The sequence below is a fragment of the Panthera pardus genome, unplaced genomic scaffold (genome assembly GCF_024362965.1).
Source record: "Panthera pardus isolate Hobbes unplaced genomic scaffold, ASM2436296v1 HiC_scaffold_17, whole genome shotgun sequence".
NCBI lineage: Eukaryota > Metazoa > Chordata > Mammalia > Carnivora > Felidae > Panthera > Panthera pardus.
The window spans coordinates 53,327,261-53,346,422 of NW_026526732.1; the positions used below are offsets into that span (position 1 = coordinate 53,327,261).

General features: G+C 35.5%; 1 protein-coding gene across 3 annotated transcripts in view; it reads left to right on the forward strand.

The window, feature by feature from the left end:
- The window catches only part of SESN1 (sestrin 1), a 113,382-nt gene extending 97,225 nt beyond the window's left edge, over positions 1–16,157 (forward strand). For all 3 annotated transcript variants that reach the window (XM_019443038.2, XM_019443039.2, XM_053904592.1), the window contains exons 2-10: positions 962–1,027; positions 1,807–2,007; positions 2,632–2,814; positions 5,009–5,251; positions 8,825–8,972; positions 10,680–10,792; positions 12,845–13,035; positions 14,278–14,422; positions 14,978–16,157. In XM_019443038.2, the coding sequence (XP_019298583.1) occupies positions 962–1,027; positions 1,807–2,007; positions 2,632–2,814; positions 5,009–5,251; positions 8,825–8,972; positions 10,680–10,792; positions 12,845–13,035; positions 14,278–14,422; positions 14,978–15,064 (1,377 nt within the window). In that variant the 3' untranslated portion in view covers positions 15,065–16,157. The remainder of the gene's footprint in view (positions 1–961; positions 1,028–1,806; positions 2,008–2,631; positions 2,815–5,008; positions 5,252–8,824; positions 8,973–10,679; positions 10,793–12,844; positions 13,036–14,277; positions 14,423–14,977) is intronic.
- Positions 16,158–19,162: the final 3,005 nt, after the last annotated feature.

A 19,162-nucleotide genomic window follows, 5' to 3' on the forward strand; every position in this document is an offset into this window, starting at 1 on the left:
TTTGTATGTAGTTATATAAGCAAGGGTTTAATATTTAGATGTGTAAACTTCAGGAATTTGGGGGGGATTTTTTGGTTGTTGTTTTTTTTAGAAACCAGATTGATAGGACATGAGCCTTAAAAAAAAAAAGTTATTATTTTAGTTTTGTTTCTCTAATCACACAGTATTGGGGAAAAGATGGACCTTTAATACATACTTGTCACTTTTTGTTAACCACACTACCCTGTCACATCAAATATAGTAGACTCTCAAGTACAGGGTTCTAGATTCACTATGTCAAAGGGCAGAAAACCTTTATTTGTTAATCAGTTGAGCTTCTCTAAAATATAAGCAAAATTGATAACATACTATAAATAAAAGATTTAAAGCAAACTCGCAAAGTTAGTTTCTCGAAGATTGTTTTACTCAGCCACAGAGAAAACATGCCCTGCAGTACTTACTTTTATGGATTTAAGTAACTACTTTTTATTTTTCATAGTATTTCTTCTCCTATTGTGAAGTGTTATTGTAGATGTAATAATAATTAACACTCCTTTCAACTTAAGACATCTAGGCAGAGGTTAGTGAGTTTTCATTTCCTGACAAGATACACAGGGGTTGATGTTTTGGTTGGTTGAGTTTTGGATGTACAAACACATTGGTCTTATTTTGTATCAGTGACAGTCCACAGGGTTGGTTGCTATGTGCTGAACTTTCTGTTCTAGACTTTCTGCCAAGTACTTTATGCAAAACTCTGGTTTTAGTGAAACAGGTTTTATTGTTTTTAGTCTGTGTTGTATTATAAGCTCTTGTCAGCCATATGATGCAAACAGAGGTGTTGGTATGTATATATGGCCATGAAAACAAACCACTAAAACAAGCCTGTCTCTGTTCAACTGGTTGTTTTTCCTCCCATTCCTGTAGCCTCAGTTCATGTTGTTTACTGCTGAGAGGCCTGAGATGGTGTAATTTTCTTTTCTAGGAACTTGGAATTAGAATTCCTCGACCACTAGGACACGGACCAAGCAGATTCATCCCAGAAAAGGAGGTATGTTGTTTGTGAAAGTACATAGTGAACTGTATGCTTTTAAGGAAAAGCTTTCATGACCCACATCTTGGCATCTGAACAACTGTTGGACAACAACATGTTTTACGCAGAGTTGATCGCAGTTAATCATCATGCTTTGGCAGTGAATCTGTGGGATTAGAAAGCTGTTATAGTCATGTTGATTTCTAGTATTTCATGACGCTTTTCTAACACCCATATTTAATCTAGGAAAGGCAAGACTTGTTTTTGACCAGTAATACTCCATCTCTTTATATTTAGATGTTTAGTTAGGTGCATGCTCATAAGCTGAGTTACTTGGTCTTGACCATCTCCACAGGCTGGTGTCAGTGCTAGATTGGATGTTTAATTCTAAATATGTAAAACTCCTATGCTTTAGATCTCCTTAAATTTTGGTTCTCCTTAAATTGAGACTAGGCGTTATAAGGAAAGGGTAAAGTCTTTAGAGTCCGTTTGCAAGCTCTGCAAATTTGATAATCTAAATCTGCTTCTTTATCTGGATTCTGGCCAAGTCTGCAAGCAGCCTATCTAGGTGGCCTTTAATGTTCGGCCTTTGTTTTTTATCTACTACCTACTACATAATATTCAACTGTTTATTCTTCTGTCTTGCTGCTAGTTGAGTTAAAGTTTCAGAATTATAACCTTTCTCTCAAGCCAAATTTAACCTGCTTGTAGATGACACTTAAAAAAAATACGTATGCACTGCATTCTAACACCAATTTACAATTTATGTAACCATGGTTTTCCTCTCTTTCATACAGATTCTCCAAGTGGGAAGTGAAGACGCACAGATGCATGCTTTATTTGCAGATTCTTTTGCTGCTTTGGGTCGTTTGGATAACATTACATTAGTGATGGTTTTTCACCCACAGTATCTAGAAAGTTTCCTAAAGACTCAACACTATCTACTGCAAATGGATGGGCCATTGCCCCTACATTATCGGCACTACATTGGAATAATGGTTTGTAAACATTAAATGAAAAATTCCTTCTGCCTCCTTTATTAATCGTTTTAAGAGATGGTTAATGCTTTAAACAAAGGGATGAATACTTATATTCTGACTTCTAATTGGATTCCTGTTAGGTAGTATGTGGTTTTCCTCTTACTAAATAAGTATACTCTCAGATGTATCTGTAAAAAGAAACAAGTGTTTATACATTATTAAGAACCATTTTCCATTAAATGAGAATAAAGAAGAACACAGGATCTATTCCACTGTTACAAATAGTTCACATTGACATAAGTGGCACTACTCCTGTTCGATTTGTAAATTATACTCCATTATTTTATGGTTGGCACCTTAATTGAAGTTAATCTGAGGATCTGAAAGTTATATAAATACAATTCCTAAGGCTCAAATACTTTTATCAGCTATTCAGTTTGTTTTTGGGATATTTCTGAGGTCTTTCTATGGTGTGTGTGATTTTTTTTTAATGTTTATATGAAACTGCATTTCTGTGGTTTATGAAAAATTTGCAAACGGACTAATCAAACACTTGCTGTTTTACCCATTATAAAGGAAAAATATTCATAGTTTAAAATTTTAATATTTATAGTTAGATTGATCTTTTTGTTTTCTCTTAAGGCTGCAGCAAGACATCAGTGTTCCTACTTAGTGAACCTCCATGTAAATGATTTCCTTCATGTTGGTGGAGACCCCAAATGGCTTAATGGTTTAGAGAATGCTCCTCAAAAACTACAAAATTTAGGAGAACTTAATAAAGTGTTAGCCCATAGACCTTGGCTTATTACCAAAGAACATATTGAGGTAAGTAGAAGTGTAATGTATCTAAGGTGTCACTTAAAAAAAGATTTTTTTTTTAAATAGACTTTAATCTTTAGAGCAATTTTAGGTTTACAGAAAAATGGCACAGAATATTCTCATATTCTACCCTCCTGAGACTCCCCCCAAGTCTCTTTTACTAACATCTAGCATTAGTATAACATTTGCTATAATTAAAGAATCAATATTGATCAGTTAACTATTAACTAAAATCTGGGGCTTACCTTATGGTTCACTCTTTGTGTTGTATAGTTCTATGGGTTTTGACAAATGCTAATGTCATCTATCCACCATTACACCATCATACAAAGTCGTTTCACTGCTCTAAAAATCCTGTGGGCTCCACCTATTCATCTCCCTCCCCTTTTCCCTGAAACCCTGTAACTACTGATGTTTTTACTGTCTATAGTTTTGCCTTTTCCAGAATGTTACATAGTTGGAATCATACAGTATGTCATCTTTTCAGATGAGCTTCTTTTACTTACCAGTTTGCATTTACAGTTCCTCCATGCATTTCCCATGGAAAATTTATTTTATTTATTACTGAATAATAATACACCAGTGTATGGAGTTACCATAGTTTGTTTGAAAGCCATCTTGGGTTACTTCTGGTTTTGAGCAGTTACAATATAGCTGCTATAAACATTCACATGCAGGGGTTTTTTGGTGAACATAAGTTTTCAAAACAGGTAAATAATTAGGAATGTGATTGTTGGATTGCATGGTAAGCCTGTGTTTAGCTTTGTAAGAAACTGGGAAAAGGTCTTCCAAAGTGACTGTACCAGTTTGCATTCCCAGAAACAGTGGATGAGCATTCCTATTTCTCCATATCCTCACCAGCACTTGGTGTATCAGTGTTTTGGATTTTAGCCATTCTGATAGGTGTAAAGTGGCATCTTGTGTATCTTTTTAAAACGCCATTTAAATCAGTGCCTTCTGGTTCTAAGTAGATTGACATTCCCTAAAAGTATCTACCATGCAGTAGAAATTCTTAAAAATACAACATATTTTTGGGCTTATCTTTCTATTTCATAAAACATTTTCAATACTATTATATAATTGAAGCATCTTATTAAGATATAAGATCTGAAATTGATTAATGTAGTATCTATTATATTGTCTGGTAATGCAAAATTACACAGGATTATAAAACAAATAATGAAGCAGAAGGGATATGATATGCAAGACTTTGAAGAATCGTAGACTTTACCTTGAACATAATTTTTTAAATAATTATAATTTGATGATTTAGGAATATGCAGAGTCAAGTTCAAACTACTAACTTTAAAATTCCTTGAGACAGTTTGATAATAAAGAAAAACACAGGCATATTTTATACAGTAGCTTCCACTTTAAATACAGATTTATTACATTTAGATTGAGACTTTGAACTAACAGTGAAAGCATTCAGAATCCGGCATCTGAAATATGGCAACTGCTTTTAAACAAAAAACATTCTATTACATTTTAAAATCAGGATTTCAGAAAATCAAAATAATAATGAATATGTCATTATCAGGTTATGTTAAGCTCTGTTTGTAAATACATAATTCATAAAAAATTATATTAGCAAACTCTGGGTTCTATGTGTCTCAAATTATAATTGTATCCTAGGTTTTATACAGTGACTACTCCTGTTTTTAAGTTTATTTATTTATTTTGAGAGAGAGCACATGCGTGCACCTGCACACATGAGCAGGGGAGGGGCAGGGAGAAAACCTCAAGCAGGCTCAACGCTGCAGGCTCAACACTGTCAGCTCAGAGCCTGATGTGGGGCTCAAACCCATGAACCATGAGATCATGACTTAAGCTGAAATCAAATCAGATGGATGCCTAACCGACTGAGCTACCCAGGTGCCTCCTAATCCTAAATTTTTTAATTTTTTTAACGTTTATTTATTTTTGAGACAGAGAGAGACAGAACATGAACGGGGGAGGGGCAGAAAGAGAGGGAGACACAGAATCAGAAGCAGGCTCCAGGCTCTGAGCCATCAACCCAGAGCCCGACGCGGGGCTCGAACTCATGGACCGCGAGATCGTGACCTGAGCTGAAGTCGGACGCTTAACCGACTGAGCCACCCAGGCGCCCCTGTTTTAAATAGATTAAATACCAAGATGAACTATTTACTTTTACCAACACCATAACCAGTATAAAAGTATGTTCTTTTTTTTTCTTAAGGGACTTTTAAAAGCTGAAGAGCACAGCTGGTCCCTTGCAGAACTGGTACATGCAGTGGTTCTCCTCACACACTATCATTCTCTTGCCTCATTCACATTTGGCTGTGGAATCAGTCCAGAAATTCATTGTGATGGTGGCCACACATTCAGACCTCCTTCTGTTAGTAACTACTGCATCTGTGACATTACAAATGGCAATCACAGTGTGGATGAGATGCAGGTCAACTCAGCAGGAAATGTTTCAGTAAGTATCTATTATTTGTTACAGGATTGTCTTAAGACTAATCATAATGATTGCTGCTATATTATTTTTTCATGTGACTTCGTAGAAAACCTACCCTGTTAAGCCCCTCTACCTGTTCATTCAGCAAGTATTTACTGACTGCCTATAAATGCTCAGCAGTAGTTTAGTGCTAAGGGACATATAAAATTATAAGACCCTTTAGGAGGTTACACTCAAGTGTAATTTTAGGATCAAGAGCCACCAGCATATGCCCCATGAGAGCCAGCTAGTGTTGAATGTGTGCTGCAGTGAGATGAGGGGAGGCTGAGACCCTGCAAGTTAGTGGTGGAGACTCCCTGATGCTGATCACATTCTTTTCCTCTCTTTTGCATAAAAGAAACAGGCTGGTTTCTTAATTATATTTTAGAAGAGTTAATCAGCCTTTATCTAGAAATTTCTCCTTTTAAAATTCTTTTTCATGTTTAACTTGGCACAAATATATATGTAAGTGAAAGTAAATTTATTAAAATGTTTTCTATTCCTTCTCTGGGTTTTATATTTTCTCAATTTTGTTATTCCCTTGAAACAGATTAGAACAAGTTGAATGTTCTATAAGCAGATTTTAATTCCTGAATACAATGAGTCAAAATCCCCTTTGCATTCTTTTGCTATAGTGAAAAGATTTCCAAAGAGAAATCACAGAAACAACATCACAGTCTTCTGAATACTTTGCATGCATACATTTTTCGGTTATATTATTCCTTTGAAACAGATTTGAACAGGTCGAATTACCTTTAATGTATATATTTGACTGTGGGCAGGTTGCCTCCCTGAGCCTCTGTTCTTTCATGTCTAAATAGAGGTCAGACATAAGGTTATTTGAGGTGTAAATGAAATGTCTCTAAAGAAATAAAAGGCCTAGTACAGCTGGTATTATTTATCAGGTGCTAAATAAAAAGTAGCATTTACATATGGTGAGATTAGCACATGAAGGAAAATAATTTTCCCAGGATTGATCACTTGTGAGCTGATCACAAGGCCCAAGACCATCAGTTTCACCCTGTTGAGCCACCTGGATTAATGTTATAGGCCGTAATATTGGCCACTGATCATTTATTAAAACTTATATGAGATGGTCTAAGGAAAAATATATATATATCAGTTGTTAGGATGCTTGGAGTTGGATTGTGGTCCTTCCCCACCTTTGATTTAGGACAAGGCTGAAGAAAATAATGGGGTTGGGGGTAGTCTTACAGTGCCTTTGGAAGGGCCAGAATTTGCCTTAAATCTTCCTCAACCACATAAGTATTTCATGTATTAGTGCTTGAGAGAATTGGAATGTAGGATGGGTTCAACTACACAAAAGGAAAAGATATCTACCACTTCTTTTTAATATGAAGTGAAGAGGCCACCTCTTAGTGCTAAAATGGTATGTAGTACATGAACACGCCTTCTTTCATTACAGAAAATTCCAAAATTTGTACTTTTTGTGTGGGAGTGTAGAAAGGCAAGAATGCTTTCCTGAACAACGGATGAATTAGCAGTAGCTTTAGTTTGTTTGTACATAGGTACAGTTGGAGCACTAGGTATGTATGTACTCTGGACTACTTAGAAGTAGGTTTTTGAATGTAACAAGTCAACTTGAGTTGTAATATATTTTGGGAAATCAGTTCAGTATACATTGTGACTGTAAACATTGTACTGTAAATGTTCTGTAGTTTTTCCCTAATAAAATTTTTGGGGTAAAGGGTAAAAAAAAAAAATAGCACAAGGCTAAAAAAGTACTTGCTTGTTTCTAGTTATTCCTCTGTTACATGAGGTTAGTAGTAAAATAATAGAAATTTTAAATTTCTCTACTTGTCCCTGAGTTTGCTATTTAAAAGGTTTATGGCCCACACTGAGGGCATTTGTCAGTGAGCTAATATAGTTTATTCTTCAGGTATGTATCAGATGTCTGACTCAGTTCAATTCAGATACAAGTGGTTAAAAAACCAAAAGAATTTCCTCATACAATATTAACATTTTAATATCAAAATTAAATGCCTTTTTTTTTTTTTACACTAACAACTTTAATAGATTTTTTAAGGAGCAAAAGAAATGTACTTTATTTCCTTTACTTCTTCACTTTAAATCAATCAAGAATTGTCTTTCATAAGAATACTTAAAATTTGGGCTGTTTTAGGAGAAGGTAGCTACACAAAACAGGTAGTATAATGAAGGATAATGTGAGTTGACAAAAACCTTAATATTTTTTTATATATATATATATTTATATATATATTTATATATATATATATTTTTTTTTTTTTGTAAACCTTGGATCATTCTTTTCAGCCCTTTATTTGGCCACTGACTCTCTCTGAGGCGTAATTAAGGAGAACTATGTACCAGAAGAACCTTTAATACATCATAGAAACACTTTCTATCATGAAATTGTGAGAGGAAGTACTCACTATAGGGTGCTTCAGTATAACTGTTAGGATCATACGAAAATATAAAGCACCAGTAGTATAGATTTTTTGTCTCTTAATGTAGAATTATCCTTACAAGCTTTCTGCAACAAATATTTTGCAAATATCTACTATGTGCCAGGTACTATGCTGGGCTCTGAATATATACTCGTAAATTAGACAGGTCCCCTGTCTTTATGAAGGTTTGGTTTGAGGGAGGCAGGCATTAAACCAGTATCATGCAGTAACAATTACAAATTGTATCTGGTGCTCTGAAGGAATGAGCAGAATGCTGTGTGAGAATAATTAGGGTGGCAAGGTTTGGGATGGGGGGACAGGACAGGAAAAGCAAGTAAGCTGACATGAGTAGGACCAATGGGTGTAAACCAGGAAAAGAGTATAAGAGTAGGGGAAGAACATTCCTAGCAAAAGATATGTATAATGAGGAAAACATTAGTTTTGTGTTTGAACACTGAGATTTGAAATTGGAAGATTTCTTACTGTTTTATAAGATAAATTCCACAGATTTGATCCCAGTTCCATAGTAAGGATGCAGCAGGGTATTGTTTGGCTAGTTCAAGTCCACTGGCCAGTCCTCCTGTGTCTGTCAGACCTATTAATACAGATGTCACTGCTCTAGTCATCCCAGCAAGTGACAGTTGCCAACCCCATTTGCAGAGGTCATGTGGAGAATTCCAGCCCTGTAAGGACACATTTCATTCTTAATTGGTAAATTTGAGCTGATTACTATAATTTGAAGATGATAGACACGTGTTGACAGTGTGCCCAAATGTGCATAGTTGAAGCAAAACCACTTAAACTTTGTATCTTATTTAAGCCGTTGTAAGTTGATGATTAGTGTTAAATTTTAATTCTTAAAACTTAGCATTAACAGTAATGACATTATTACTAATTTTTTAAGGTAAAAATATTGTGTTCTTAAAAAACTTATTTTAAAATCTGTAGACCTGTATATGTACACCAAAATATTTTCATTTTTTTATTCATTCACGTACATTAAAATTATAAGATCTATTTTTCCTATATTCTGTTGTCTCATAAGAATTTGTGTCTTAATAAAAGAAAATTTTTAAATTTCATCCTTTGTCTGAAATATACAACATTAATTATATTTTCTCTTCAGGTAAGTGATTCCTTCTTTGAGGTCGAAGCCCTCATGGAAAAGATGAGGCAGTTACAGGAATGTCGAGATGAAGAAGAGGCAAGTCAGGAAGAGATGGCTTCACGTTTTGAAATAGAAAAAAGAGAGAGCATGTTTGTCTTCTCTTCAGGTAAAAGCAATCATTACATAGTCAACAAAATTTCTATTGCTTACAAAAAAGATCCCCACTTTTTTTAATGTTTGTTTACTTTTGAGAAAGAGAATCTCAAGCAGGCTTCACGCTATCAGCACAAAGCCCAACTTGGGGCTTGATCTCAGGAACCATGGGATCATGACCTGAGCCAAACTTGAGTCAGATGCTTAACAGAGTGAGCCACCCAGGTGGGGGTGAGAATTTAGATAAATTTTTTTTTTTTTTTTTACTTTTATCTTTTAATTGTATTAGAGAATTTAAATAATAGTTTTAAAACATAAATCCAAATATGTTTTCCTTTTAGATAAGCTATTATTGCATAGGTGTTCCTACCTATAAATAAAGCAGGCAACCTAGAAAAAGAAGTTATAGTATAAATAGCACTAGACTAAAAGAGGACATTTGATTTGGGTTTTTATACTAAAATCACTGCTAATAAACTTTGTGAATGTAAGGCACTTAACATATGAATGCTCTCTTTTTTCTCTTCTTTAAAATTAGGATATTGGGGGTGCCTGGGTGGCTCAGTTGGTTAAGCGTTTGACTCTTGAGTTTGGCTCAAGTCATGATCTCACAATTTGTGAGATCAAGCCCCGAGTCAGGCTCTGCACAGCCTGCTGAGGATTCTCTCTCTCCCTTTCTCTCTGCCCCTCTCCCATTCACATACTCTCTATAAATAAATAAACATTAAAGAAATCAAATAAAATTAGGAAATTTTATAAGCCCTGAGATTACTTTTTAGCTTTAAAATAAAATGATTTGTGAAATGATTTGTCAGTTGTTAGACAACTGATGACAAATGTAAATTCTTTATGTTTGGCCTTTATATACAGGCTATACAATTTAATATATAAATCAGGTAATTTACAGGAAATGTATTTTGATAACAGCGAAAGAGTGTATGTGTTAAATACCAAGTTTCCTAATAGCAAACAAAAAATCACATTTTTTCTTAAAGTTTATTTTGAGAAAGCAGGAGAGAGATCCCAAGCAGGCTCCTTGCTGTCAGCACAGAGCCTAGTTTCACAAACGTGAGATCATGACCTGAGCCAAAATCAGGAGTCAGATGCTTAACTGACTGAGCCACTGAGGCGCCCCAGAAAAAATCAAATTTGTATAAAAGAAGGTTGGATGTTATCTTGTTTCTCCTTGAGGACAAGTTTTTGTTTCTATTTACTTCAAACGAACATGAAAGCAATCCAGAAAGGCTTTAGAGCATTTCAGGAAACACTGTAAAAATGATTCACCATTGCAGTATTGTTTCTAGGACCCTTTGAGGTGTTAGATCATATTATATATTGTAGGACATTAATATTTAACCAGAAATCATTCAAGTGCTAAAGTATAGAGCATAGATGATTTATCACCATAAAGATTATCCAAAAGGGTGTTCATACTTTAAGTACATGCTTTTAAGTAGAACTGGGAACACAGAGGGTATATAGGAAAGAGAAAAATGCAAAGCATAAAAAATTCAACCATGAATATTTTTATAATAGAATCTAATTACATTGCATTTATTGGTAAGTAAGCTACTTCTCTTTATGGTTTTAAGACTTAAGTTGGTTACTCACTGTCAGAGGGCTATCCTGTTTTTACTTATTATAGGTAAAATGAATTTTAACTAGCATTCTGTTTTTGAAAAGCTTTAAGTGGCTTTTTTTTTTTTTTTAATTATTTCAGATGATGAAGAAGTTACACCAGCAAGAGATGTATCTCGTCACTTTGAGGATACTAGTTACGGCTATAAGGATTTCTCTAGACACGGGATGCATGTTCCAACATTTCGAGTACAGGTAAAATTGCACATGACTAGTTAGAAATAGTTCAGTCTGACTTAAAATAAGAAAAAGCCCCCTGGATTTGAGAATTCTAGAATGTTGAAGAAGTAACTTTTCTTTATCAGGCAATTCCTTTAAATATATTTATTTTATTGTTGAAGTTCATAAATCAGATATCAAAACACGTTCACCCATAAAACTAAATGACAGTAATGGGTTAGGTTCCCAGATGGTGTGCCAAAACTCAAGTTCATAATATATCTAAACAATGAATAATACTAGCATTTATAGCATTGGTTTTTCTCCTCCTCTCCTATTGAGCCCCAGCATTAAAGTGAGGCCCTGATATGCACCAGGCCTGAGTAACAAGAGAAATGTCCCCAGCATCCCAAGCATTATGTAAAAGTGAGTAGAGGGAAAGAGGATGAAAAATTCAAAAGTAAAAGATGTGCTTTATTTACTTTTTTAGGGAGAGTAAGCTTTTGCTTGGTTTGTTTTCTTTATAACTTGGATGAGTTCTTACAGATAGCACAGACAATAAACCATGACAATTACAGTATCCTAATTCCCTGTGAAATATGTACTGAATGTTATTTGGAGCAATGAACATTTTTGAGGGCTTTAAATTAAACTTTGAGAGGATTCACATAAATAGTGATGTGGGGAGTAGAATTATTTTTGGTAGACCCAGTTTCTTTAGCTCCAAAATCATGAACTCTGAAATATACATTAAAACTTCCTCTGTATAATTCTATATCTATTGAGTCTATGGAAACTTAGGGACCTAGTGGTCGTCTAGGATACTACTAGGCTCCTTTGTTCTTGCTTGGTAGAAGGCACTATGCTAAAAGTGCGTTGCAAATATATCTCGGGAGCAACAGTAGCTGTATTCTCTGTTTCCACAGTAAAAGTTAAGAATCATCAGTTAATCAATTATTGATTAATTCATCAATTCTGTTCTTTAAGCTTTGTAAGACTGCTCTCAATCCAGTCCATTAATAGAAACATCAGCATAACTATTTCTTAAATAGCCTATTGTATAAAAATTTAGGTAAATATTTAATTCAGATGAGTTGTTATTCCCAACTTCCACAGTTATTGTGAGGGTCCAGTGTTAATAACTATTTTATCAAAATTATGAAAATTTGGGAACTAGAAAATTGTGTTTCTTCGCTCAAGGGATGAAGATGTTTAAAGGGACAAAAATTAGGCACAAGGAAGAGTTACAGAATATTTCTACTTGATAGTATAATTGTGTCACGAAATACAATAATTAGAATTGAAGAGATCATGTGGGTTGGAAATGTTATGGTGTGAGTTAGGATTTGAGAGATTTGCATGGTCCAAAAGCATGGGCATTGTAAAGCAGAGGAGACTATAAGCAATAATTGAGCTTAGATTGAGGGAAGCGATCATAAAGAAATTGGCTGGGCTGCTGAGTGCTTCAAGCAAAGGATTCCTACTTCTGATTACTGTGAAGCTAGTTCAAAATCGGTCAGGTTTGTAGGTTTTAACCAGAGTAATAACATGTCAAAGAGGTGTTTCAGGAAAATAAAATATGAGAGCAACGTAGAAGTAGCATAGGGGCTTATTTTGCTTGAGGTAGAAAGAAAGGAAGCAGGGAGATTTAGTGTAAGAAAACTAATTAGGAGATTCAGTTAATTATGCTAAGAATTAGGAGGTAGGAGGAAAAGGAATGAGTGATGGTTGTATTGAATTAAAAATTTACAAACTTTGAGGACCATTTAAATAGCTGCAGCAATGGAAAAGGAGAGAGGACTTCCAAGATGGGTCATCTCTGGATGCTGAGTGAGGAGACGGGGAGAGGGAGAGAGAGAGAGAGAGAGAGCGCGCGAGCTGAAAATGGGTAGCCTGTGTTTAGGAGAGAAGAATTCCACTGGTTTTTAAGCTCACTGAATTACAAAAGGTTTGCATGCTGCAGAGAACATACTAGAAAGGCAGTGGATTCCAACTGCCAGTAATCTCACCTAGGTCTACTGCTTTGCCATATGAACTATACTTGGCCACATTTTAATTATTCACATTTGTTCTGTTCTCTGTATTTAGGACTATTGCTGGGAAGACCATGGTTATTCTTTGGTAAATCGCCTTTATCCAGATGTGGGACAGTTGATTGATGAAAAATTTCACATTGCTTACAATCTTACATATAATACAATGGCAATGCACAAAGATGTTGATACCTCAATGCTTAGACGGGCTATTTGGAACTATATTCACTGCATGTTTGGAATAAGGTTAGTTTGTTATGTTTACAAAGAAATATTTTCCTTTGAGCTAAATTATTCAAGTGCTTGGAACATATATACACAGAGATGCACTATATATATGTATATATATATTACATATATGTATAATATAATAGTCATAAACCATTCCTTCCCCAATAGCTTATTTTTATGCCACTTATGAGTCAAAGAACCAATTTAATGCAGCTTGGTTTATTTCCTCTCTCCTAGCTAGGCAGAAGGGAAAGTTAGGGACATTGCCTCTGGCCCATAGAGGAAAAGTTTGTCACCAGACATCTTTGATATCTTTTCTCTTTGTATCATCGTCTTGGAACTAAGTACCCTTATAGTGCCCTCCTGGCTATTCTCAAGCTCCTTCTGAAGAGTACCTGCTCCCATGATACTTCATCAAAATGCAAAACTTTCATATCCTGTTAGGTATTCAGCCATATTATGTTATGCAGGAAATGCAGCCATTATATACCACCTTCTAACAGATATACATAAACACTATGCTATAGGGTTTTCTGATTATTTCAGCTGTAAAATCAGGTTTTCTCTTGCTATTCATTTTATCAGTGACTGGACTATTAGCTTCCAGAATAGTAGTAGAACCAGCTTTGCAAGAGCTGAAACACAAGAGACTTCAGTCCCTGGATGTTCTAGAAACTATAACTCAGTGGAGCAGAGCAGACACTTGTGACTGTAACCATCTTGGCTTAAAGCAGAACAGCTTATCCTAAGTGTAGACACTGTGAGGCTGACTATAAATCATCCTTCCCTCTGGAATAATCATCTGCCAATCCCCCACCATTTTTTTCCTCATCTGATACCAGAAACTCCTGGAAACATGGGGAAAAATAATTATTAATTATTTTCATTTACACAAGTGGATTATGATCTATATATCATGCAGTAGTAACCAGAAATATTAATTTGTGGACTTCTTAATTTTAACAATACTCAAATTGTTTCCACAATTTCCTCAGTGTGATTGCTTCTTTGATTATAAATATATACTGTTGCTTGGGTACTGGCAAATTTTCTATTCATTTCCCTAACTTCTCTGTTTCTTATCCTCTTTATATTCACTCATTCACCTCCAATTAAACATTATAAAGCAGTTGTTTTTGAGAGATAGCTGCCTACACAGGGAGGGAAGAAGAATACAGCATTTATTAATGTCCATACTTTCAAAAGAAATCAAACTATAAATTGAAAATATATAATTCTCACTTTATCTTTTAACAGATATGACGACTATGACTATGGTGAAATTAACCAGTTATTGGATCGTAGCTTTAAAGTTTATATCAAGACTGTTGTTTGCACTCCCGAAAAGGTTACCAAAAGAATGTATGATAGCTTCTGGAGGCAGTTTAAGCACTCTGAGAAGGTATGTACCTATTGTGGTTTGCCCTGTAACTTAGCAGTGATTCTTACTCTCCTTCATCTAATCTAATGGCTCTCAAATCTTTTCCAACCCAGAGAAGAACATTCCAGCACAGCTGTCTCTGGTGTCCCTTGGAAGGGAATCTCATTATAGTGCTAGAGTAAAAGAATAAAAGACAGGGCATCCAGGGCCCCACTTCAGAAGTGCTGGCATGGCTGTCACTGCTTGGGAGAATTGTTTATAGATATAAATGGTCTGGTCGTTGAACCATCTTGGTTATTAAACTATTAAGTGATGATTTGGCAGGGGAGGTTGGTATTCTAATAAAGCAATGTCTAGATTTTCTGAAATATAACAAACCTCTACGAAGAGATGTAATCAAATATAAGCTCCATATCTATCCAAAAAGAGCATCAGATGGCTTTCATTTTGAGACAAATTCAAGACTTCTAAGTTATTCAGTGGCACACAGAAAATGTACTTATTTTGGGGGGATACTAGCACTGAAAAACTGGGAATGCTTACAACTGTACCTTAAATAATGTGTTTTATATTCAGGTTCATGTTAATCTGCTTCTTATAGAAGCTAGGATGCAAGCAGAACTCCTCTACGCTCTGAGAGCCATTACCCGCTATATGACCTGATGCCTTTCCTCCATTAAAGATAATGGAATGATCAGCAGATATAGTCTACAAGGGGAAGGTACTAAGCCCCAGGACCAATGGTAGATAAAAGAATTCAGAAATCCATTGTGCCATGATTCCTTTAGTTTCTGCTATGTTACTGTGGAAATACCACTGCTGGCACGAGCAGTGAATGCTTGGCAGCTTCAAGTGTAGAGCTGTGAAGAAGGGCTGCCATTCACAGTATTCACAGTATTTTGCTTTTTGACAGTACAAGATGCTGTATAACTGTTTTAATACAGCAAATAGTAACTCTCCAAATCCTGTTGCTTTTATGTTAAATAAGATAACAAGAATTGGAGCATGCAAAGAATGGGAGTTGGATAATGACATAAGCTTTTTATACATAAAGAATTTTATTTAGATCCTGGTGCTGCTATTTCTGCTGGTGGAATGAATAGAGTGGCTGTTCCAGTTAAGCTATTAGTAATAAAAGTGAACACTGCTACTATCTGAGCCTACATACATAATTTGCGTGGTTTCAAATTAAACTTGCATATGTGTTAATTTTTTTGCATCTAAAAAAGCCTAGAATTATTACAGCTCGGCAAAGACCATTTCGATGGTAACAGTTCATTTCTTTCATTATAGTTTTTTTTTTAATTCAGCTATTGGATGACATTAAATTACAGTGGCATTCTTAAAGATTTTCTTCAAAAAGCAATCTTAAATGAAAGTGAATAATTATAAGAAAAGCTAGCTATCTTTTGATATGCTGTTTCCCAAGATTCTCGGACACTGGAGGGCAGCTGTCTTGTGCAGTATTTTGTTTCCAGCACTGAAGTTGTGGGAAATGTTGCTGTAGACTGCTGCGCAGTCCCAGGTGCATTCTTGCCCCTCTGCTCCTGCCCACCTTGTGGTCCCCACTTTAAAGATTGTGCAGCTCTTTAAAAATAAAGCTGGAAAATATTTTTAGTCAGGTTATCAAATTTGATTTACAAAAATGCTAACTTTAGGAAAAAATGTATTAAGTACTTTGTATTCTGGAAGTGTGAATTGCTTTTGAAGTCTGTCAGTATTATTGGTATTTTTCAATAAATCATTTTTTCTCCAATTTTATGTGCTGTCTCAATCTCATGAAAAATTATGACTTCACAATCAATTACCATTCTGAAGTTCCGTTTACTTTTAATAGCCAAGCAGATTCACAAATAATGCTGTAATCAGATGAGAGACTATTAAATGGCAAACTCTCAATGCCATTTTAAAGGTTACAAAGAGTGGACTTTCATGATCTCCTGTAAGACTTTTATGACCCCATGCCTTGTCCCTTTTGAATGGAGATGTTTTAGAGTTCAAATAATCATTAGAAACAGGGGCACCTGGCTCAGTTGGTGTATGTAACATGCAGCTCTTGATCTCAGGTCCAGGCCCCACATTGGGTGTACAGATTACTTAAAATCCTTTTTAAAAAAATTATAAACAAGGACTAGAGTGACAACAGGACAGAAAATGGCACTGTCAAGTAGAAATAGCTCTAGTTTTAGAACAAACTGAGGGTTGTTGGGTGGAGGGACAGGCTAAATGGACAAGGGACATAAAGGAGGACACTTGTTGAACACTGGATATTATATGTAAGTGATGAATCATTAAATTCTATTACTGAAAAAAAGGGGGGGAGGTGCTAACATCTTGTTTGATGGTAATAAACACACGTTATTGCTTGAAAGGCCCTGCAAGTAGCATAGGTGGATTTAGCAAATTGTGACTTTGTCTTTACAATAAAGATTTGCCACCAAGTATTTTATAGTACATATACATAGCTACAGTTTAAATCCTGGAACTTTATTAATTTGTAGTATGTTTTAATTTTAACATATTTATAAACAATTTTATAGTGTTTTAATCTATATATCATTACATTTAGTAGACTTATAAGCTTAATTTACCGTTACTAGTTAGGAATGCATATTTAACTTCTTCAGGTGAATAGTGTTGATATGCTTTTACTTCAGAGGACACTAAAAAAAAAAAAAAATGTAGCAGGTAATAAAAATATTCATGTCCAGCAAGGGAAAAATCTAGATTTAATCAAATCTGTTATAATAACTGTTACTCATCAAAACATTTTAGCTCAATCTACTACCTAGTAATTTATAATGTGTGGGTGAGAGTAGGGAGGCAAAATGGTTCCTACCTTCAAAGTTCTATATCCTGGTGAGAAGACAAGACTATTAAGTTTCTTTAAATATAAAATATATTGATAATAAGTCCGTTTCTTTTTTAAATATTTTTGAGAGGGCAGAGAGAGGGAGACACAGAATCCTAAGCAGGCTCCAGGCTCTGTCAGCAAAGGGCCTGATGTGGATCTCAAACTCATGAACCACAAGATCATGACCTGAACCAAAGTTGGCCACCCAACTGATTGAGCCACCCAGGCACCCCACATAAGTCCATTTCTAATTAGCTTACAATAATATATACATGGTCCTACACATTGAATTTACATCATGCCTTTGCCCTTTTCTGTCTACTGTAGAGTTATAGCAATACAGGTGAACCCAACAAGTTTACATACACTGTACATAGTTAAAATTTTATTCATTTTGCTTAGTTCTTTGTACTTCTTAAAAATAGAAGATCAGGGCACCTGGGTGGCTCAGTTGGTTAAGCATCTGACTCTTGATTTCAGCTCAGGTCATGATATTGTGGTTATGTTAAGCTCTACAACTTCCTCATAAAGTCACAACTTTCAAGGGCAGAAGACACAGCTGACTTTCTTGACACATAGACACAGAGAGGCAAGACAAAATGAGGAGACAGAGAAATTTATCCCAAATGAAAGAACAAGCCAGGACCACAGCCAGAGATCTAAGCAAAACAGATATAAGTATACTCACTGGACTTGAGAAAAGAGTAGAAGACATGAATGAAACCCTTAACACAGAGATAAGGAAAAACATAGCAAAGATAAAGGGCATAAGAAACACACTTGAGGTAATGAACAGCAGGATGGAAGAAGCAGAGAAACGAGTTAATGACATAGAAGACAGAGTAATGGGAAGCTAAACAAAAGAGAGATAAAAGAATTATGCAAAACAAGAACAGACAGGGAACTCAGTGATTGCACAAAATATAGCAACATTCATATTATAGAAGTCCCAGAAGAAGAGAGAGAAAAGGGGACAGAAAATTTATTTGAAGAAATAATAGCTGAAATTTTCCCTAAACTAAGTAAGGAAACAGATATCCAAACCCAGGAAGCATACAGTACCCACAACAAATCGACAAAAGCAGACCCACCAAGACATACTATAATTAAATTTGCAAAATACAGCATTTAAAGAAAACATTTTTTAATTTAGTACTTACTTTTGAGAGGGAGAAAGAGGGACAGAGTGCAAACAGGGGAGGAGGAGAGAAAGAGGGAGAGACAGAATCTGAAGCAGGCTCCAGGCTCTGAGCCATCAGCACAGAGCCCAATGTGGGGCTCAAACTCATGGACCGTGAGATCATGACCTGAGCTGAAGTCAGCTGCTTAACCGACTGAGCCACCCAGACACCCCAATAAAGAAAGAAAATTATAAAGTAACAAAAGAAATCATTAACTTACAAGGGAAAACCCATAAGGCTACCAGGAGATTTTTTTTTTTTTTAAACCAGGAGATTTTTCAACAGAAACTTTGTAAGCCAGAGGGAGTAGCATGGTATATTCAAAGTGCTAAATGGGAAAAATCTACAGCCAAGAATACTGTATCCAGCAAGGCTATTATTCAGAATAGAAGGAAACATAAAAAGTTACCCAAATAAAAACTAAAGAACTTCATGGCAACTAAACCAGCTCTACAAGAAATATTAAAAGGGACTCTTTGGAAGGGAGAGACAAGGGGCACCTGGGTAGCTTAGTCGTTTGAGCATCTGACTCTTGATTTTGGCTCAGGTCATGATCCCAGGGTGGTGGAACTGAGCTCCACGTCAGGCTCTACGCTCAGGATAGAGCCTGCTTAAGATTCTCTCTCTCCTTCTGCCCCTCCCCACCACTTTTGGGCTCTTTCAAAAAAAAAAAAGGGAGAGACAAAAAGTGAGTGTAGAGGTGGGAAACACAAAAGCCATAAAAAT